Below are 23,510 nucleotides of genomic sequence, written 5' to 3' on the forward strand. Positions count from 1 at the left end.
CAATTAAGCTTTTTAGATAAGTTCAGGGGGCAAATGACGTATTAACCCTAATTTTTTAAGGAAAAATTATAAAATTAGATCAAATGGGAGACTCATTTACATTTTTAATCCACTTACTCAACATACTACATATCTAGACTATGTTTGTGTGACTTTCCCAAAATACTCTCACCCTTTCATCTTCCCCCTTTCCCATTCTCTTCATTACGCGAACGGTTGCTCTCCCAAACCTTTGACCTTCTTCTCTTCCTTTAAATTTTACAAAATCTGCACCATTTCCCCACATTACCATGTATTTCTCTTCTTCCTCTCTTCATCTCTTGATTCTTCATCTTCCCAATCTTAAAAAACGAAGCCATGGTTCTTCATCTTCATGTTCCTGCTCGTTTCTTAGTTTCTTTCTTCTTGTGACCATCGAAGAAATGGGTATTCTACGTTTTTTCATCGTTTTCCCCAGTTTATCATATTGTTATTGACGATTTTAATGGTGAAAGACGCGAAAAATGTAAGTATCTACCGTTTTCTCTGTGTTTTTCCAGAAAATCACTTCGCGTAATCTGGTTTCACGAAGATATGCGATGAGAAAGAGCCTGAAACGTGACGATCTACTTCACGAATCGATGATTTCGCGAAGTCTGCGAGTAGAAAAGTTCATGATTTTTCACTCGCAGACTTCGCGTAATCCATTTTCGCGAAGTAGATCGCCACGTTTCAGAGCTCGGAGACTTCGCGAAATCATCGATTCGTGAAGTAAAATCATCATCTTCCCTGCACATTTATATTCGCATGCTTCGCGAAGCCAAATCGTTCTTTTTTCTGCCTAACATGATTAAATTTTTTTGAAGGTGGTTGAATGCATAACATCCGTTTCTGGAAGGCGGCGTACTGAGGTGCAGGGGAGATGACTTTCCTTCCTGTACAGGGAGAAGTTCCCATCAAGATTGGTCACATTCACTTTAAAATGATTAGTTAGAAATTATTGTGCCAATCTTGTTGTGTACCATTGGAGACATCAATCCCAAAAGGTCTGGACTTCCATTTCTTATCCCAAAAGACATGGACTTCCAATACAGAGATAAATTTCCGTCTAGATTCGTCACGTTCGCTTTAAAATGATTTATTAGGAGTTTATTGTGGCAATCTTGTTTAAATTTTGATAATGTTATGATTTTAATGTTGTTATTATGGCAATGTTGTTGTAAATTTTGATAATGGTATGATTTTAATGTTGGAATCCCTTGTTGTTGTGCTTTTTTGTTTTATATACCACTTCGCAAAAACACGTTCGGACTTTGCATATTGGGAAATCTGCGAATTGAAATCATCTAATAAACCAAACATTATTTTCGCAGACTTTGCATATCGTGAAATGTGCGAAGTCAGATCGGAGAGAGACAGACGTTGACGTAAAATTATAAACATATTAATGGTATTTTGAAAAAGCCACACAAATATAATCTAGATATATCATATATTGAGTAAATGAGTTAAAAATGTAAATATGTCTCCAATTTGAATCAATTTTATAATTTTTTTTTAATTGTGTGATGTTACCGTTACACATGCTCTAAGTAAGATACCGACCGACTTTGCGTTGATATTTGTGTCGTTGCTTCGAACCACCTAAAATAGAGTGCAAACGGCCGCCAAGAAACCAGAGACTCCCAGAATGACGACGTTGGACCAAATATCCAAGTTTCCCGCGAAAGCCAGAACTGCTTTTTACTTAATAACAGCCACCGGCCTCTCTCTCCACGCCGCCAATCGAATCAATTTCATCCCCTTTTCACTGATCGACTCTTCTCCGGATTTCCCAACTCACTTCCCCGACAAATTCAGGGCTGCAATCCATGCAGTTCTCCGCTCTTCTCGCGCAATCTCCACTGTCCGATTCTATTCATACTTTCAGCTTTTCCCTTCTTCCACTTTTTACTTATAAACTAAACTGAGTTCTGATTTCTCTTACAATATTTCCACTTTTGGTACTTTTTCTATGACAGATTGCTTTTACAGTTGCGGATTACAAGCATTCTTTGCGGGGGCTTACTGCCGACTCCAATGAGTATCGTCTTAAACTCTCTGAGGTTTCGATTCTTTGTTCTTTTTTTTTTTTTTTTTAAAGTTTACAGCCACAATTTTTGAAAATGATTAATGTTTGGCCCAATGCCATTAGCAAGTGGTTCTAAAATGTCATTTTTCAAACAGCTAAGTTAGGCATTCTAGCTATGTAGTTGTCTGTTTAGCCACTGAAGATTTGTAAGAAATTACCTTTTTCCAGAATTCGTTTTAATGAACAGTGTGTCTAGCGAAGCTATCTTAATCTTGAATAATGAGCATCAACGATAAAGCTTTATCTCTCTGTTATGGGGAATATATATAACTTCTGGCTTCATTTAAGTGAATATATAACTTTTGGTGGCACTTAGGTTCATCTACGTTCAGCCAAGAGAATGCTTAAGTTATGTGAAACCAATAAAGGTTTATATGTGAAAGCTGGTCAATATGTTGCTGCAATGCGGCAAGTTCCCAAAGAATACTCTTCTACTCTTTCCTCATTACAAGATCAGGTGTGAATATTTCCTGTTTATTTTTACTTATGCTCATTTCTCTATCTCTTCATTTGATAATTATTTGTGCAGGTTGGAGTGCTTGGTATACTGACTCTCTGGTCAATAATTCTGTAGGCTGTTCCTTGCCATTTCAAAGCCATAGAAGAAGTTCTAAGAGCTAACTTGGGTCCAGATTTATCTAAGATGTAAGATGTCATACTTCTTTCTTCTTCTGAGAATGGAGAGCAAGAAGCAAGTGTTTAATTTGACTGTATGTACTACAAACCAGGTGTTTGACCTTTTTCTAAAATCACTTCGCTAAAGATATCTTATTTTCTTGTTTTTGACAGCTACTGCTTGCTGATTTCCAGCTTTAAATGATACTTAGTTTTCAACTTGAATAGGTGATGAGCAGATATCATTTGTAGAAAAGTTTGTTTCGGTTTGTGCTTGTGATGCTTATTCGCTGAACGTAGTAGAGCTTAATTTTTGTTATTTTCTTACTAACCTAAAGATAGTTGTGCTGGTCCTTCAGTGGAATACATTTAAGGTACTCTTATTGATTTTTTCATGCTGCACTCTTATATGTATATGCAGCTGGATTGTCTTGTCTTTTAAAGATAGTAATATCTTTGCTGCAATTGATTGACTGACTGATGGCCACTTACTTAAGATTCTATTTTTTCTTGTTGAAGAGTCATCTACCTTTCACTTTTTTGTCTCATCCAAAATTGGAGCAAGTAGTTTACTCCACTCTTCACTATGTATTGGGTCTATTTAAGAAAAAGAGCTTAGATCAGCTACCATAATTCTTTCAAAAGTGTTTGTAAGCCAAAGACACTATACTATGTTCAGCTGACTTCCAATCTCTTGTCAGATTTTTGTCATTCGATGAACAGCCAATAGCTGCTGCATCTATTGCTCAAGTGCATCGTGCCATATTGAAAGATTGTCAAGAAGTAGCAGTTAAGGTTAGTGTGCAATTTAAAATTTGAGTCCTCAGCACTCTTGTGGTTTCACTCCTTGGTTCTCATGTTTTAAATTGGACATTCAAATGGTGATTTAGTTTATTTATAGTCTGCTGCGTTGAATATAGTGGTACTCAGGTGGACACTAGGATAAGTAAATTTGCGTCAAAATCCAAATCAATTATTGTATTCATTGAACAAGGTACATACGAAAAGCAGCATCTTGACATGCTGAAAATAATGGTCATTTACGTTGCACATATTTTCCTTACTTAAATGATATAAATGTTACATTTTAAATAAGAATCTCATGTTTAATAATGTGCTAGAGACCGTATTCCTAATGTTCATGTACAACTTTTCAACAACTAAAATCTGACTATTCAATTTTGCATTCAAATTTATGCTTTTGGCTGCTAATTGTAGTTCATAACAAAATGTATTTGGCAGCCTAAGTAGTAAAATGTCATCTTCAATGCTTCCTGACCACATTATCTTAGCACTTTAAGGTCTTAAAATAGTGTTTGGAATTTAATATACTTGACAGATCACCATCCGGGTTTTGTATTTGCTTAATATAGTTTTCTTATTCGCCTTTCTTCAATCATGCTGAAGATAATCAAACATCTTTGTCCTCTTACCCATTTCAAAGTTAAACTGCATACTTCTGTTTAGATTTGATTTTCAGGATCTCTCTTCTCTAGGTAGACATCCAAATTTCTGAAACAAAAACTTGGTCATAGTTATCGAGTTTGTCCATTATAGTTGTCAAATTAAGAATACAAGTCCTTCATAGATTGAGAATTAGGAACCGAGTTGAATAATAAGATTCAAGACTCGAAATTAACTAAATTCAAGATGTGCCCATATAGAATAGGTTAAATACTTCAAACTATTAGCATTGATGCAATTGTTTATGGTAGAAACTTCCACTTATAAATACTTTCTTACAATGTTGAACTAGTTAACAAAGGCTAATGGTTTAAGCTAACATGGTCATGATTGAAAATGTATTACTCCCAGAAGGAGCCATTAATCAAGAAGTAAACACCAAATGAAAAAAAAGTGGGAGAAAGAAACAAAATAGTGGGTGGAAGAAAAATACTTGAACATGTAAACAAACTTTTATTGGTAAATTGAATATTTACGGGATAATTAGACATTTAGACTTGATCAACTGAAGTTAAATTTAAAATTTTGGGTGAAAATCGTTTTGGCTCAATTGGAAAAAAAAATCCATCGATTGGTATTGGTTCCTCGATCACTTTCAAATCATGCAAGTCAATCATGAATCGGACATATTTGCAGTTCGCGTGATAGATTCTAATCATTAGAGTGAGCAATTCGTATGATCTCCCAACAACGGAGTTTCCGTAATTGTATAATTTAAGGAAAGAAATAACGAGTGTAATCTTGAAGTTATGGGTATTGACACATTTTTCTAATGAATGTGGCCATAAATGTGAAGGTTTATGTTCATCACTTGGATAATCCTTGATCTTTTCCACCCCTCTTGTTTCTCAATAATGTTCGATAATTTCGAAGAAGTACAATGATTCTGGATGATTTGGTTGTTTTTCTTTTTTTGCACGTAGGTACAATACCCTGCTCTAAAACACCAGATGAAAATCGACACAACATCAATGTCCTTCCTTTCGAAATCTGTCAGATGGGTATGCACTTGATATTTTGACATTTTTGTTGAAATATGTTTTGGCTGGAAGATATCTTGTCATTTAATTTTGGAGTTTCATAAATAAATTTTTAACTATTGCAACTCGGCTTAAAAACTTATGCCTAGTTGGCTTCTGGGGTAAGTTACAATTTAACTAAAGTATGTGAACAAGCATAAAGCTTGTAAGATGCTCCTCTATTTTTATTTTTTTTAGTTTTTCTCCCATCTTCGTACGGTATCCCAGGTGCAGTTTTTTTTTTTTGGGTGATTCTGGTGTTCAGATAATAACATATCTGCAATATATTTGATTTGATGATTCCTATGTTGGACCAAGTTGATTGTATTGTTGTTCCACATACTGTTTAGATCTACTTCTTGTTGATAGTGTTCAAACAGGTCATTAGTTCTTGTTATCGTAGTTGTTAAAGAAAAGCCGAGGCGATAAGGGAAAAATATCGCCTTGAGGCGATGCGATCGCCTCTCACACATGAGGCGACAAACAAATTAGAAAAACACAAAAAATTAAATTAATTCAAAAAATTAAAATACATATAGATTTAATTTTTACACAGCTTATACACTAGACTCGTATTTAATTGTGATGAAATCCTCTACTACTGTGAACACCTGCCACTATTAAATTAACTCAAAAAATTAAAATACATATAGATTTTACAGCTTATACACTAGACTCATATTATTATTTAATTGTGATGAAATCCTCCACTACTGTTAACACCTAGCACTGTTAAATCCAGCCACCACATTGTCACCACTACTAGCTAACTCTACTACCACCTACTCACCACACCTCCTTTCTTAGAAAGGTAGAAGAGAAGCTCTTCAAGTAAAGCAACATGAGGCTCTTGAAGAAATAGATGTAATAGAGATATAACAACAAAATTCTGTGGAAAGGCAAGGAATTTTACTCAGTATTGGAAGCTTTTATTGTTTCTTATCATTTATTTGAAATCTCACCCTTAAATCTTTCTTTCCTCCCCCCCCCCTTAAAAGTTGGCTAAAATGCCTCAATGCAAGTGGCTATCGCCTCAACGCCTTGATCGCCTCTCGCCCGGCGAGGTGAGGCGGTCGCCTTTAGCACGTTGCCGCCTTACAGGGCACTGAGGTGAGGGAAGGATCGCCTCAGTCGCGACCGAGGCGATCGCCTTTCACAACTATGCTTGTTATTGAAAAGAGCAAATATTTGATCTATGTCAGTGTTGCAAGTGTGAAATCAGCACGAGTTAATAACACTTTTATGAAAACCGTACTGGACCAGTCGGTCTGACTGGGTTAAACCAGAAACGGACTGTTGGCTGGTCCAATTTGGCTTTTAACACTTTATTTTAGAAAACTGACACTGATTGAGTTAACTGGCCTGTTCAACTGTGAACCAGTGAAACGGGTGGCTGTAAACTGGTTTGGTCGGACAAAGTCTGCTTACATTAAAAAATAAATAAATCCATGCAATGTTTGGTGTTCGAACACCGTCTCAGTGCTTCTGCTCTCAAACTTAAAATCATGCCAACATTTTCTTTGTAAAAAATTGTACACTGGGTTATATATATCATTAATATGACAATTCAGACTTTTTGATTTCATTCTTATTCACATCCTAACAAGTTTAAGTATTTTTAATATGAGGTTTAATATTAAAAGTATATTACTAAAAAATCAAAAGTAATTATGTTTATTTAATACTTCATAAAAAAGATATATTTAGTTTTGATATTTCCTTTTAGTTTAGATTTATATTATTTTAAAGACTACATTTGATAGTTTTTATTATTATTATTATTATTATTATAATTTATTAAAATTATATAAGTTGAGAATTGTAATGTTAAATTAGTTTACTTCCAAAATTAATATTATCCATTGATTTTAATTTATTTTACTTTAGACAAGCATACGTAGTTTATTTACTTAATATAGAAATTAAATTTATTTAATGTACACCTAGTTAATTAGTTTGACCCTGGTTGAACCTCTATTTCTTGACCCGGTTTCTTTGCTACCGAGCCGGTTTGAAAGCTATTGGTAATAGCATAACACTAGCTGACTCTTGTTTGCTAACAGAGTCTCGGAAGGTACTTTCTTATAACATATGAAATTTTTGAAGTCGATTTGCTATACCTCAAGGACTGTTTTTGAGTTTATTCTGATAAAAGAACTTGGGAATTTCTAATCCTATTGAATTTTATTGATAGAAATAATTGGAGATGTAAAAGTAGAAGTGAAAAATGAATTATTGTAGTGATAGTTTATGATGACAAATTTGGAGGTATTATTGAGTCAAAGAAAGGAAATGGATACTATATATATGTATATATATATATAGGTCAGTGTATAACTAGTGAGTGGTTTATAATGATAACTAGAGCTTCTTTATATTTTCATTTCCCCTGTTGCTGCAATTATTAATTAACATGTTGAGGCATGTGCTACAACACTTCACCTATATGCATCATTACTCTCACTTATTAGATAATAGTGCCATGTAAGTGCTTTTGTAAAATTACTTCTACTCACTTGAATGAGCAGCTCTTCCACATCACTTAATCTTTTCTCCATAGTTTTTCCCTGATTATAGGTTTGACTGGTTGGTGTGTGAATTCACAAAGGCCATTTCTTCGGAACTCGGTGAGTATAATGTCTTGTAATTGTTGTTCAGTTTTTCAAAACATAAAATGAAATATGTGTATAGTTTCTTTACTCTTCATAATCTTTTCGCTGTAGTAAGTCTTAAATCTACAAATTTGGTTAATATATATCACAGAACCGCTCAACCCAAAAGGTTAAGCTTAGAGGTGTGAAGGAACCATTCATTCCACTCAAAAGCTTAAGCTCATAAGCAGAGGTTCCAAAAATAGCTTTTATCATCTCTAGGACACCTCTCCATGCGAATTTCCTTTGGATTGTAGCATGTACAAGCACAGAGCACTCAAATAAATGGTGTTATTAGGATTTAAACTTTGACCCTTGATCTAAAAAGCTTTGATACCATGTCAAAACCATCCAATCTAAAAGCTTTAGCTCATAATTAAAATTCCAAGAATAGTTTTTATTGTTTCCTGCACTCTACAGTTCAAATGCGCTTTAGGCTTGGAGTGTATACATTTACAAACTCGCTCTATCTTGTGTTAAATGTGATAGGGTTCGAGTGTTCTGTATAGGGAGCCTGATTATTATTGCCTTATTGGTTTATTGTCCCCATTGTTGGTGAAAGTTTGTTGGTGTAGCTTCTAAGGTCAAAGGGGAGCCATTCCTTGCTGGGTAATCCGCAACCCCAGGACCGGAACTTCTTGTTCAAAAGGCGAATCCATTAAAGTTGATCAACCATTAACGAGTATTTATTGTTAGGTCCAGGCCCAAGCATCAGTTTTGACGTGTAAATTTCATCTATGGTGTACAACCTTCAATTTGTCTCACTAATATGTACAAACTTAGGAGTGACCTCCCAATATGGTATACAGCAGGTAAAAATGACCGGTCAACGCAAAGTCAACGTGCCACATCGACAGTTTGACCGGTCAAAAAGTAAAAAATGGACCCACCACCTATACAATTACTAAAATACCCTAAATAATTACCCCATATTCATCTACCCATTTATTTACCATCTTTATCTTATTTTCTTTCCTTTTCTCCCATTCTCTCTCCTCTTACCTTCTCTTTTCCACGATTTTGAGCCATTTTCCCCTTTCTCTCTCTTCCATTATCGTCATCCCATTCTCTCTCCTCTTCCCTTCTCTTCTTCACGATTTTTGAGTCATTTTCTCCTTTCTCTCTCTTCTGCCATTATCTTCTGCAGATTCCTTTTTTTCATTATTGATTGTTTAGATTGGCTCTCTTTTGAATAAAAGAGAAAGAATACAGAGAAATCATTGGATATTTATAGTAATATTAGAAATGAAAGAAAATTGCAGTAAGTTGAATCGTCACTGCGCTCGGCAATTCGAAACCCATGCTTCTTACAAGTCAGTGAGTTCGAATTTGATGTATTGAATTTCCGTTTAATCGGAAAGCTGGAGGACCACCATGACTCAAAGCGAGAGCTTGCATAAGAGCCGGCCATTGCATACCCTGTTTTTGAGACCAAAATCGATGACATGAATGGGATTTGAAGTACCAAATGACACCATCGATGACATGAACGGGATTTGCAGTACCAAATGACCTAAATTGGTGAAAATGGAAAGAGATTTGCAGTACCAAAGACAGAGATTTGCAGTACTAAAGAAAGAGATTTTTATGAAAATAATGGTGAAAATGGCTACTGAATTAGAGAGAGAAAGGGTCAGAGAGAGAAAGTAACCATGGGAGAGAGAGAGTTGAACCAAGGAGAGAGTTTTTTTTTTTTTTTATAAAGGGTATTTTGGTAATTTCATATGGGTTGTGTTTAATTAAAGTTGAAAAATGGTGAGATGGCGACTTGACTGGCGTTGATCGGTCATTTTCAGCGGCTATACATAGGTCACCTCTAAGTTCGTACATATTAGTGAGACAAATTGAAGGTGGTTGTACAACAAAATGTGAAATAAGGTAAAAGTTGTACACCATAGATGGATACTCCAGTTTTGACTCATTTCTTTTCCTCTATAAATACCACTTTAGTAAGTTTAACCCCTAAGTGGTTGAGTCATTTTAAAAACAGACTAGTGCAGCCATGGACATTAGTCACATTGACCGAAGCACATAAAATGCATGAGTCTGTGATTGCTTTATTTTGTTATTTTCCTTGTTCTTGATTACAGCTTGATTGTTTCACCATTTATTCTTCAACATCAAACTCGTGAACTCTTGGTCTAAGAGGCTTGATTTGATATAATGTCTAAGAGCCACTTAAACCAAAAAGTTAAGTTCATAGGTTTTAGATATTCATATGAATTGGGTCTTTAATTATCAACTTAAGTCTTTAGTTCAATTAGTTCGACATGGTATCAAAGACTCTTTAGGGTCTGGTTCCTGACAACTCCATTTATTGATTTAATTCCAACACATGATAAGATGGACATGTTTTGTTCACGCTTCAAACCCCAGTTGGCATTCGCGTGCGGGGCTGTGTCAAATATTAATATGAATTGAGCCTTTAACTATCAGCTTAAACCTTTAGTTCAATTGGTTCCATGACAATAACAATAGGTATGGTTTTAAAAATAGTTTTTAGAATTTCTAACAACATACATGTGTATTTGATTGTCTATGCGAGTATAGTCAGTTGGTTTTTCAAACAGTCTCTTAGATTCCTTTCAGCCTTTAGATTTGCTCGAAAGAGGTTGAATAGAAGTTGTTGTAAGAGGAGTATTGAATTGACAACAACCACAACAACAACAAAGCCTTAGTCCCAAAATGATTCGGAATCGGCTAACATGAACCGTCATACAAAACTGTGAAATCAAGTCGTACATAAATTCTCTTTTTTCCTCCGTCCTATCAAATGTCATATTTTCCTCAATCCCAATAAACTCATATCACTCTCAATCGCCCTCTTCTAAGTTGGCTTAGACCTTCCCCTACCCCTCACCATCGCATTTCTTTGCCACTCTTCAATCCTTCTAACTGGCGCATCAAGCGCTCTTCATCTTATATAGCCAAATCACGTTAGTTGATTTTCCCTCATTTTATTCTCAATAGATGTGACCCCATGCTTTCGTCCTAATTATTTCATTCCTCACCCGATCCTTTCTCGTATGACCACACATCCATTGCAACATAAGCATCTCAGCCACCGACATCTTATGAATGTGACAATGTTTCACTGCCCAACATTCCGTACCATATAACAATACATGTCTAATTGCCGTGCGGTATAATTTTCCCTTTAATCTATTAGGTATGACAGGTTGCAAAGGAAACCCGTAGCACTCTTCCACTTCGACCAACTAGATTTAATCCTATGAACGACATCTCCATCCACTTCTCCACCAGTTTGAATAATAGACTCCTAAGAAGCGGAAGCAATCTGAGCCCTAGACAACCTTCCCATCCAGGGTGATTGTCCCGGTCTCCCTACTTCTATCGCCGCTAAACTTACACTCCAAATATTCATTCTTACTTCGGCTCAACTTAAAGCATCTAGATGCCAAAGTTTGTCTCTGTAATTCCAACTTACTCTCCACACATTCTTTCGTCTCATCAACCAACACAATATCATCTGTAAACAACATGCACCATGGTATACCGTCTTGAAGTGAACTCGTTAGTTCATCCATAACGACGACAAAGTGCGGAACCTTGATGTACTTTAATCGTAATAGGAAACTCTTAAGTCTTTCCAACACTGGTACGTGCACTCGTGCACGCTTCTTTATACATGTCCTTTATGCTATCAATATATTTCCGCAAAATGTCTTTCCTTATTAAGGCCCACCAAAGTACTTCCATCGGTACCTTATCATATGCCTTCTCCAAGTCAATGAAAACCATATGCAAATCTTTCTTCTTATTCTGATAATGCTCCATTAATTGTCTCATTAGATGAATGACATCCATAGTTGATCTTCCCGGCATAAAGCCAAATTGGTTTTCCGAGATCTTCACCCTCCTCCTTAGTCTTTGTTCGATCAAACGCTCCCAAAGTTTCATAGCGTGACTCATTAGTTTGATTCCTCGATAGTTGGCACAATCTTGGACATCGCCTTTGTTCTTATACAAAGGGATTAGAGTACTTTTCCTCCATTCCGATGACATCTTATTGCTTCTCCAAATCTTATTGAAGAAAGTCGTCAACCATTTGATTCCTCTCTCTCCCAAACATCTCAAAATCTCAATATGGATGCCATCAGGTCCTGCTTCTTTCTTTAGTCTCATCCTTTTTAATGCCATTTTGACTTCACTCTTTTGAATTCTCCACATGCAGTCACAATTTACAATATCGCTAGGGATACTTATATCTCCAACATCTTGTCCGCGCTCTCCATTAAATAAGTTATCAAAATAGGACATCCATTGTTCCTTGATATCCTTATCTCCAACCAGGACTCTTTGGTCCACATCCTTCACATCCTTCACACATTTAACTTTTCTGAGGTCTCTTCCTATCTCTCATATAGGCAATTCTATATGTCTCTTTCCCCTTCCTTCGTGTCCAATCTTGCATACAGATCCCGATTCACCTTTGCTTTGGCATCTCGTATGACCTTATTTGCTTCCATTTTAGCCTCTTTATGCTTTTCGTAGTTCTCATCACTCCTACATTTCCCCAATATTTTATAGTATTCTTGCTTACTCTTTATTGCTTGTCGCACTTCTTCGGTCCACCAAGATGTGTCCTTACCCGGTGGCATGCTACCGTTAGATTCCCCTAGAACTTCCTTCGCTACTTCCTTTAAACTATGCTCTATTTTGGTCCATCCTGAATCTATATCTAAATCCATGTTACAAGACCAAATATCTTTTGTGGCCATCTTATCCACAAATTTTGTTGGTTCTCCCCTTGCAGTTTCCACCACTTAATCTTAGTCTCCACTTGTGGTATTCGTTTTCTTATACATCTCCTACTTCGAAAATCAAGCACCACTACTCTATGTTGAGTTATCGTACTCTCACCAGGGATCACCTTACAATCAATATAACTCTTTCTCCAAGCACTCCTTACTAGGAAGAAGTCAATTTGGCTCGCATTACCACCTCTCCGATAAGTCACTAAGTGGGAGGTTCTTTTCATAAACCAAGTGTTCATGATACTCAAGTCATAGGCTAATGCGAATTCCAGAGTATCATTTCCTGCTTTATTCCTATCTCCAAAACCAAAACCTCCATGGCCACTCTCAAACCCATCTCGCCTAGAACCCACATGCCCATTGAGGTCACCACCCAATGCCATCTTCTTATGCTGTTGCACCACTTTCTCTAAGTCCTCCCAAAAAGCTTGTCTTATAGAGGCATCCAATCCTATTTGTGGTGCATATGCACTTATGATATTCACAACCTCATCCCCTGTTACGAGCTTAATACTCATAATTCGATCGCTATTTCTAGACGTCGCTACTACATCATCAATATATTCGTGATCAATGAGAATACCTACTCCATTTCTACCCTTATCCTTTCCTGAGTATCAAAACTTATAACCCCAGGGAGCTATCTCTTTGGCCTTGGCTCCAATCCACTTGGTTTCTTGTAGGCACATTATATTTATTCTTCTCCTCTTCATAACATCTACAAGTTCAATTAATCTTCCTCTCAAAGAGCCTATGTTCCATGTCCCAAAGCGTAACTTACTACCCCTACCATTACCGTTACCGTGGACTAGCTTCTTTACCCGCACTCGTCCATCATGCGGGGACCCTTGCACATTTGACACACCCCCGAGTGCCGGGGTGGTGCGCCACTTCGGGGTGACGACCTAGCAAACCTTGCACAATTTTCACTACACCTGGGCCTATGAAGTGCAGTGATGTCGCTGAGTAGGGAACGCCCCCACGATATTCGTATTTTGGTTCATGTCCATAAGATGTGTCTAAGTTTTACACTAGCTGCCACAAACCTACCGCAACCCTCCTCCTTTGTCCAGGCTTGAGACTGGCTGTAAATGCCAGCCAGTGACACTCACAGGTGGAGTTTGAATAGACAACAACCACATGAAATAAATCCTGCTGCTGCAACATGGTAATTGCTTCCATTTGCTAGTAACACTGCCTTAGATTTGACCTTGAGTTTTGTTGGTGCTCTTAATCATGAGTGACATAGGATCTTGAATTAAGCTGTTTGCTTATTCACTTGCTTCAGATCATAATGAAAACAGCTTTTTATGTTCTCCTAGAAACTATACTGCTCCACGGTTTTGCAGATTTCATACAGGAAGCAAGAAATTCTGAGAGAACTGCCAAAAATTTTAAGAATAAGAAGATTGTCACAATTCCTCGTGTATATTGGGTAGGATTTTTTTCTTATATTATAGTTTCAACATTGAATGAATCCTTTTTTTTGCTTAGATGATTACAATTGAATGCTTTCAGGAGTTCACTACAAGTCAGGTTCTAACAATGCAATTTTGTCGGGGGCACAAGGTATGTTTGTTGAGCCTGATGGATTTAACATATATATTACAATTTCAAAATGGTTCACAGGAGCTATTGAATTCTTGCCGGGAATAAATATAAGGGGATCACTACTGCTTTGACGGAGTTGCTAGGAAGCGCTTATTGTTTTCTACAGTCAGTTGATATAATAAGTTAAACGAGGTCTAACAGATATTGATAATTAAGTTGGTCTTGCCAAAGAATGGGCAAAGGGGAAGTTAGGATGACACTAAAGTTGGATGGAGTGAGAGTCTTTATTTGACATTTAATGGAAAATATTGTTAAAAATGGGATTAATTAAATAAATGATGGAAAAACCTCTGGAAATTTCTTCTGCAATTACCAATTTTTACAATGTCCTAAAATTTTACTAGACTTCCGGAGCAAGTTCCCATGGTTAAATTTCTTTTTCTGGTAAGGAATTGGATGGCCATGTGTTTATTCTATTCAAGTGTCAATGCGATTAGCACAATCCATATAATAGTCGTCTCAGCATAGTTAATCTGTAAAGTGGTAGTTTATGTGCCCGTGAGATGATCATTGGCATTATCCCATTCAGAAGATCGAGGTTCATGCAGCTTCAGAAAGTCTTTGAACCCTTCTAGGGAATAATGAAGTGGCAGCGAACATGGGTTGTATGTAAATAAAAGGTACCACTTTGCTGATGGAACATACAGTGAGGAATTGGGTTTTCCTAATTGCAAGAACACCTCTGTAAAACAAACACATTGTACCCTATTCTTTACCTTACTAGGTTTTACACTACTGTGGAATAATAACTTAACAAAGGAAACTTGTCTTAATAGGGGCACATGTCAGCCCATTTTTGGTAAAACGGAGGAGTCTAAAATCACACATTTACGAATCTAGAAGGTATATAACAATTTGGATGATATTTCACTGAACCTAAATGGTGCAGAGGAAAGGAATTGTAAGAATTTGAACCAAACTTAAGGATATTTTCTTGACATTATTGGTTTTAATAGGGATTGGATTGTGATGCATTGAATAAAATGTTATCAAAGCTTTGTGATAATCAAAAAATAATTATAGGGGTATTCAGTACTAACTCCATCCAGTCATTGGTTTTGAAGATTGATGTGACAAAGATACTGAAACATAGACTCGATGTCCTTCTTTGCAAGATTGGCATATGCAATTTCATGTTACTGTTTTTCTTGGTAGTGATTGCAAGAGGCCTATGATTGGGTTATGTGGAAACAAATAGTATAAGGAGATTCAAACTAGTAATTGGTGGTTTAATGATAAAAGTACCAGTGAAGGTCAGTGACATAGTTTTGAGTGGTGAATGATATTTTGATTTCTATGGTAGTGGTGCTTAATATAGAGCATTATTTATAACGGAGTCTCTCAAGTGCATCATGGCCTAACTTCCGTTAGAACTTATCAAGTTTATAACTAGATTTACGGTTGAACCTATCAGATGTTCAATGATTTTTTCCATTAGAATAAATAAGCAGCAGAATAAAAATGATTAGATCTGCTTACATAGGTAGAAAAATGGTGAAGTTTACCTCCGGATATCTAAAGAGTAATAGGCTAGAAAAGTTGGGGGGGGGGGGGGGGGGGTTATCTTTTACCGATTTTTGTTGCCGTCAGTCTTTCTTGCTGTGCACTTGTTTAGATGTACTTGCTTAAGCTTGTTTCATAAAGTCTGTTTGAGTTAGATATCTAAAGTCTGTTGACACTGCTTTTTGTTTAAGCTTGCTTCTTAAAGTCTGTTTGAGTTTGAACTCTTTTTCTTTTCTTTACTTTTTTAAGCTTCTTGAAGAATAAACTGCTGATATATTTGTTCTAAAGCACACATTACTCTAGATAATGGTTGGCAGACTAAAAACTTGGAGACCTAGTTAATTTTCAACTACACAACCTGCACGTTACGAAAAGAGTTATTAAATAATACAGGTCAAAAGAGCAGATATTACGTAAGATGTTAAGAGATTCTTTAGTTGGACTGACGCATGCATATCTTTTGGCAGCTCCCAATATGTGAGCACAACTGTATGTAGAGTGTTAGAGTACAAGTCAATGTAATTTTTAGAGTATAAGTCGATGTAATTAATGAATAACATGTCTAAGGCTGCTGAAGAGCTGTTGGGGCATGCTTAGGCTGCTAGTAGGATCAGTATGTCTCCTTGGCTGTAGGAGTAATATCAGGAGCTACTACTTGTATATACATCTGTGTATTGTTCCCAAGTAATATATATCAATGTAGTCTCTTAATCTACATGATATCCCATGTATTCTAGTGTATTACATGGTCTGTTACGTAGAGGAACGGCATTTTTGCCAATCCTACTCAACAATATCCTGTGCCCTCTAATTGACTTGGTCTCCTTTTCTCAGGCTTAGTTATCTAGCTGGCTTTTGGCTTTACTTTAATGTGTCCTTTTAATGAGATGTTTGTAGATTTCAGGTTGATGATGTGGATTATTTGAAGGAAATTGGCATAAATCCTATAAAGGTTGGTTATATGAGCTCAAGTTGTTATGCTTCCTCAAATTTATGGAACTGCCAAAGTTCCTTTTAATTGAGGATTTTCCTAAACTACAAGTAATAAAACATGACACTAAATGATTCAAGCTTTGCTTGTTTAATTGGTCAATGGACCTCCTTCAATGTTGATTGGATGGTCAATAATTACTAGATAATCATTTAATTTGAATGTATTCAAAATACCTGTTCTGATAAAATGAGCATTCTTCTTTCTTGATATGTGTTACAGGTAGCAAAAGCGTTGGTAGAAGTCTTCTCCGAAATGATTTTCATCCATGGTTTCGTGCATGGAGATCCACATCCTGGTAATATATTAGTTTCTCCAGAAGGTCCAGATGACTTTTCCCTGGGTATGTCTTGACGACTCCGTTAATCAAGTCAGTATTTACATGAAGCTAATAGTCTTGAGCCTTAAAAACTGTGTTTCTTTGTATGAACCATAAAGTCCTCCTTGATCATGGAATCTACAAACAATTGGACGAAGGATTCAGGCAGGATTATTGTCAGCTTTGGAAGGCATTGATCCTTCAGGACTCCCAACAAATACAGCAGCTTGGTGAAAGATTTAATGTAGGAAAGTACTCTAAATACTTCCCTGTTATTTTCACTGGAAGAACTATAGACAGGCAAGTTTTTATTATGTTTATGGGTTTTCCTTTTTGCTAGTAGATAGTTATCGTTATATCCTTAATTTAAGTAGATAATATACTGCTACCATGTTCTCATTATCTATTTGTATGCATAGAAATGGATGCGTATAACAACAATTTTTTTTGTCTTGCTATGCTACTTGTAGTTCAGGTATAGTTGCACTGTACTTTGAGCTGAAATGCCACTCTGGATATTGTTATCAAGTTTGATCGTGGCAATGTTGTCTTGTTGTGTATCAATGCACTTTCCATGATACGCTTTCAGTTCTGTTCGGGACATCACTGCTGGCATTTTTAGTTCATGAGGTTCTTTATGAAAAAAAAAAAGAATAACTATTGGATGCGTATAACAACAATTTTTTTTGTCTTGCTATGCTACTTGTAGTTCAGGTATAGTTGCACTGTACTTTGAGCTGAAATGCCACTCTGGATATTGTTATCAAGTTTGATCGTGGCAATGTTGTCTTGTTGTGTATCAATGCACTTTCCATGATACGCTTTCAGTTCTGTTCGGGACATCACTGCTGGCATTTTTAGTTCATGAGGTTCTTTATGAAAAAAAAAAAGAATAACTATTGGAAGAAAAAATAGCTGCTTGAGCATATACTTTGTGTCTGCCATTAGCTACGTAAAAACGGAATTCAACCATAGTTTGTTCTTTAAGAATATACATTACTATGGACCTTGTTGAAATGTTAACTAGACGTTGTTGTTCGAACTGATTAGATTGTGCAAAACCCAACTAAGTAAATGATGCTTTAAGTTTGATTTCTTTAAGCTTCTACAATCTGTCAGCTACGATATGTGTCCGAAAAAAGAGAGTGGCAGGTTCTATGAGGTCAGTCCGAACTAAGGGCTTGTGCCTTGCGATTCCAGTCAAAGCAATCACTCTTCTTTACTTATATTGTTAGAAATCATAAGGGTTCAATTTCAAGATGATTGTAGCAACTTTTTTTATGTCCATAATTGTAATGTGATAATGCCCATACTAGTTTATTATTGTGGTTTAGTTTCCCACATACGCGTCGTCTTATTGTTTTTCTGAAAACACTGTTACTTTACAAAGAAAGTTGTCAGAAGGTTATCCAATTATTTATTGTATTAGAGGTGTACAGACTCTGGGTTTCCCTCCTTTGATAAAATGCTCTGCTGTAACAGTCATAGACTTCCAGAGCACTGTTGTTAGAATCTTACGATTCACGATTTGAGTTGTACGATTCGATTGAGCTCTATTTCGAGCCGTATCTATGGGGTGAATCTAAATTGTAACAAAATCTTACAATTCGCGATTCGAATCAAACGATTTGATTCAGCTCTATTTCGAGTCGGATCATCATCACTGTTTATCAAAAACTTTAACAACATTAACTACTGAATCCATTATCCTCTAGTCCGATTGTTATTTTTCAAATTATTCCATCATTATCAAGTTGACAACAAGATTAAAAAAAAAAAAAGAGAGTGAGAAGCTCAAACTCTCCATCTCCACTAAGTTATTAAACATAGTCCGATTTGTGAATTAGTTTTGTTAGGATTGCATTTGCATTAGATTTGAATTGCGAGTACTTGATTGATATGATTTGTTTTTTTACATTAAAATTGCATTTCTAGATTAATATTTTGAGTTCAACATGGGAACTATTTTGTTTTTTATAATATAATATTATGAATTTTGAATATTATGATTCACGAGTCACGATTAACAAAATGTGGATTTTGATTCATGAGTCAGATCTCGATTTGACAACTATGTTTCAGAGTTGAAACTTAGTATCTGGGATTTTGTTGCCAAAGCCTTTTACAGACAAATAATCTATCAGCAGCGGCATTCCCCTTTACAATAAATAATAATAGCTTTCATCATGGAATTTTCTACCAGTAGCAGAGCTTCGGAACTAACAACTCTACTAGAACGTCGAATTACTGCCTATTACACAATTTTGAAAGTGGATGAGATCGGTCGAGTGGTATCAGTTGGAGATAGAATTGCACGTGTTTATGGATTGAACGAGATACAAGCTGGGGAAATGGTTGAATTTGCAAGCGGTGTGAAAGGAATTGCCTTGAATCTTGAGAATGAGAATGTAGGAATTATTGTCTTTGGTAGTGATAGCGCTATTAAAGAAGGAGATCTTGTAAAGCGCACGGGATCCATTGTAGATGTTCCCGCGGGAAAGGCTATGTTAGGCCGTGTGGTGGACGGGTTGGGAATACCCATTGATGGAAGAGGGGCTCTAAGCGATCACGAGCGAAGACGTGTCGAAGTGAAAGCGCCTGGGATTATTGAACGTAAATCAGTGCACGAACCTACCTTCTTTAAGAAAAGGTTTGTGCAATCTTTCAATGCACCCTATTGATTATTTCTTGAGCGATGTTAGAAGTTCTAAAGAAATAGCTTCTGCTATCACAAGAGGATTCACTATTGTTCCTGTGAAGTGTGCTGAATAGAGAATTACAAGTTATAAATGCACTTGGTGGAAAATTCTCCCTTTGACAGCCATAGATAATAAAGACTTTTTGAAGGATTGGGTTAGGATAAGCTATCTCAATGGCGTAAGTCCAAGGATAGGATGAAGAAGATTTGATGACTATGTAGTTGACTTTGGAACTCGATGCAAACCAGGGCTATTAAACATTATGGTGATATTAGGTTCGGCATAGCAAACCATACAATGGATTCACCATTATGTTTTTTGTTTCGTTACAATATTTGGTTGTAAACTTTTGGCAAAACGCATTATTGCCTCATGCAAGCATTTTTACTAAAATGACAATACTTTTGCGGATGGAAATTATTAGGAATCTTATTACCGTGCAGAGATAACGAAAAATATAGAAAGGAGAGATAAGGTAACATCATTTTGTTTGAAAGGGAGGGAACTAGATGAAGAACAATTTAGAAACTCGTTCTTATAGATGTGTTTGTTAGATAAGTATTAAAGATGTCTGCGTAGGGAGAATCTGGGTGTACACACTCCCTTAGTTGTTAGAGATTATAAAAACTATTCTCGAGTCTTACCTTTCAGCTTAAGTTTTTCAGTCAAATGGTTCCTTGATATTATTATCGAAGCTTCTTAGACCACGAGGTCAAGGGTCGAATCCTGACAACAACATTTATCGTTGAAATTTTTAAGACCAATGGGCATTTATATGTGGAGGTGTGTCGAAGATAATAAAAACTATTTTTGTGCCTTACCTATCAGCTTAAGTTTTTGTATTAAGTGGTTTCTTGACATTTACAAAAATCTGATTGTATTTTTTCTTTAAATCCTAAAAGTATCTTAACATACTTCCTTTAGTACAAGCTCCTGGAGTAGTCTCAAAAAATCTCCTTGCATGAGAATGAACGACTAGACAAAATCTACTTCCACTAGTGAGATGTGATTTGTTTTGCTTAGATGACAGAATGTTTTGTTTGCGGTTGATCATCTTTCTTTGACAATTGCCTGTCTATTCCTTAGTTCCACTTGCAGATCTTTATCTATTTGTTTTGTTAAATAGGTCAATGATCTTTGTTTTATGATCAATGTGTGCATTGATAGAAACACCTGCAGTGAAATCTAATGGTACTTTCTTTTTTCTCATGATTGATGATTACAATGGAGATTTAATGTAACATGCATCATATAATTGGCAGTAAATCAGCTATTGGTAGAGAATTATCAGCTGAAGAAAGAAGGATTATGAAGCAGGATCTGAACTCCCTAACAATGGAGGACATATCTTCATTTATGGAATCTCTATCTTCTGACTTCCTCACAATATTGCGGACAGAGTGAGATAGAAATGTTCAGTCTTCCTTACTTCCAAATAGAAAATAGAGATAAAAGTTTGTAATGATTTGCTATTCTGTTTCAGTGGTCTTCTGAGGTCGGTCCTTCGCAAATTGGGTGCTTCACAACGAGTGAGGATATTAACCTATGCCAAACATGCAGTATTTGGTCTTTCTCTAAAGTCAAATCCTAAAACTGGTACAAAGCCCTAACCTAAATATTTTTGTTAGCATACATGCAAATTCAAAAGAGAGGTTTAAATTACAATGGTTTATTTTGAGTATCTTTGTAGTAGTCGATGCTTACACTTTCAAATATGAGTCTCCAATTTTCTTGCAACACGAATCAATTGGAATTCAACAAAAATATATTTCATTGCCACTATTTTTCCTTCAGATTCTGCAATCAACGGTGCTCTTTCAAAGATGAAGACGAACATGGCATATCTCAAGTCGAGGATTATTCTAGGTAAGAATGCATTCTTGTCAGGTTACCAATGTTTTTGGAAATAATCAGATATCTCTAACGTTTTATTTCATTTTTCCATCAAGGTTTTTGTCGTAGCTCAATTTTGACCCGTTTCAGGAAATTCTGTTATGTTGGCAATTACCAGCATAGATTTGGTTCATCATTGATTCATAGGTATCCATTTGAAAAGGCGCAAAATTGAGCTACATAAAAACAAGGAGGGATATATATATATATGTTGGGGGTTAATATGGTTTTCCTGGGAAATGTGATTTTGATCTATTATGCATGCTATGATAAAACGAAACGCTGTAATTGTATTGTAGAGGTATTGAATCTGGTTTCCTGGATGGAGGAGGCGAAGCTATTTCTGTATACATTGTGGAGCAAGGTAGTAAGGAATTTATTCATTTGATGCCTAGCGAAATAGCAAGAGATGGTGTAAATGGCAGGACAATACAGTTGATGCAACATGCCACTTCTACTTCCTCATATGAATTCTTAACTCGTTAGTAGAGTTGTCAGATCCGGATTTGTCTGATTGAAAATCGGCTAGATTTTGGTTTGGGTCATAATGGGTTTGATGATCTTCGACAACCCAAGAAGAACTGGAGTCAATTTGGGTAATCTTCAACAACCCAATAGGGTCAAAAATAAAATAAAAACCATTTTTTTTTAGAAAATTTGGGATTTTAAGTCTTATATTTTCATAATTCATTGACTTTTGTCATTCTATCTAAATAATAATAATAATAATAATAAAAAATTTGAAATACTAATCCAGATCGGAAGATCGGATAGTCTGACAGATATCTATTGCGTTATTTCAAAACGCGACAAATGCGACAGATGCGACAAATGTTGGGAATTGCAGAAAAAGTGTTGTATTACGAGATTTCAAACAAAATGTTGAGTTTCAATGAGATGTAAGGTTTCAAAATGTATAAAACTAAACTATTTTCATTTGAATTTGACATATATAGTTTACGTACATCATCTGATATTGTGATGAAATTGAAATGTAGGTAAAACCCATATGGTATAGGGAGAGTTTCTCTTGATTTTTGTCTAATATATATATAGATTTTCTCTTAATTGTTATCTGAATTGTTGTAAAAAATAAAAAGAAAGAACATAAAAATAAAATAAAGAGAGGATGTATAGTATTTTTGTCCAAATCAAGTGAAAGTGGGTAAGTATGAAAACTATATTAAATATGTATAGACTTTCAAAAAGATTCAGATTTATAATTAACCCATTAATTAATGTGGGGTAAATTACACCCATGGCCATTGAACTTTACTATTTTCACATTGTGGCCACTGAATTTTATTTCTTTTCGGTATGGTCATTGAACTTTACACTTTGTAATATTGGTGACCATTGTGACCTTTGATTCACTTTTTTAACCTGTTATCTCTTTTCTTCATTCTTTTTCAAATATTTTATACCAATTTTATAATTCTCCTCCTTTTCCATTTTCATGATTAATTTCTCTCCACTGGAAATGTTACTCAACAATGTGAAAATTAGAGAATCTAAAGCTACTAAAACTACAATTTTACGATTGTCCCAATACCTCTTGGATCCACAAACTCAAGCGCAACAGGCAAGGCTACTGGCAACTTTGGCCCTTGGAGATCTGTTCCAGAATGAAGGCTTGGCTCGAAGTGCTGATGCGGTTTTAGCTTGTCGTGCTCTAGTCAATGTGCTTGAGGAGCAGCCCACAGAAGAAATGAAAGTTGTGGCCATATGTGCACTGCAGAACCTTGTTATGTACAGTCGTTCTAACAAACGAGCAGTTGAAGGCTGGTGGTGTTCAGGTTGTGTTGGATCTTATTGGTTCAAGTGATCCAGATACTTCTGTCCAGGCTGCAATTGGAG

The 23,510-nt window shown here is 35.9% G+C and overlaps 1 protein-coding gene across 3 annotated transcripts; it reads left to right on the forward strand.

Annotated features, from left to right (window-relative positions):
* Positions 1-1,605: 1,605 nt before the first annotated feature.
* On the forward strand, positions 1,606-22,690 carry LOC136203184 (uncharacterized). Of its 3 annotated transcripts, none has more exons than XM_065994278.1 (16): positions 1,606-1,885; positions 2,001-2,084; positions 2,427-2,567; positions 2,685-2,755; positions 3,427-3,520; positions 5,113-5,190; positions 7,769-7,835; positions 13,987-14,072; positions 14,156-14,206; positions 16,656-16,703; positions 16,965-17,085; positions 17,181-17,361; positions 21,023-21,160; positions 21,244-21,356; positions 21,555-21,626; positions 21,955-22,690. In XM_065994278.1, the coding sequence occupies exons 1-16, from the start codon at positions 1,670-1,672 to the stop codon at positions 22,137-22,139; spliced, it is 1,746 nt and encodes a 581-aa protein (XP_065850350.1). In that variant the 5' UTR covers positions 1,606-1,669; the 3' UTR covers positions 22,140-22,690. The 3 variants fall into 3 exon arrangements, with proteins under 3 accessions (XP_065850350.1, XP_065850355.1, XP_065850362.1); XM_065994283.1 differs by lacking the exon at positions 21,955-22,690 and adding an exon at positions 21,710-21,942; XM_065994290.1 differs by having other exon boundaries at positions 1,809-1,885; positions 2,001-2,062; positions 21,955-22,689.
* Positions 22,691-23,510: the final 820 nt, after the last annotated feature.

The sequence above is a fragment of the Euphorbia lathyris genome, chromosome 1 (genome assembly GCF_963576675.1).
Source record: "Euphorbia lathyris chromosome 1, ddEupLath1.1, whole genome shotgun sequence".
Lineage (NCBI taxonomy): Eukaryota > Viridiplantae > Streptophyta > Magnoliopsida > Malpighiales > Euphorbiaceae > Euphorbia > Euphorbia lathyris.

Excerpts from the sequence above, each read along its gene's own strand:
- LOC136203184 (XM_065994278.1), top strand. The coding sequence starts at position 1,670 with ATGACGACGTTGGACCAAATATCCAAGTTTCCCGCGAAAGCCAGAACT. Across the intron at positions 14,073-14,155 it reads CAATTCCTCGTGTATATTGG|GAGTTCACTACAAGTCAGGT; the intron begins GTAGGATTTTTT and ends GAATGCTTTCAG. Across the intron at positions 21,357-21,554 it reads AAAGTCAAATCCTAAAACTG|ATTCTGCAATCAACGGTGCT; the intron begins GTACAAAGCCCT and ends TTTTTCCTTCAG.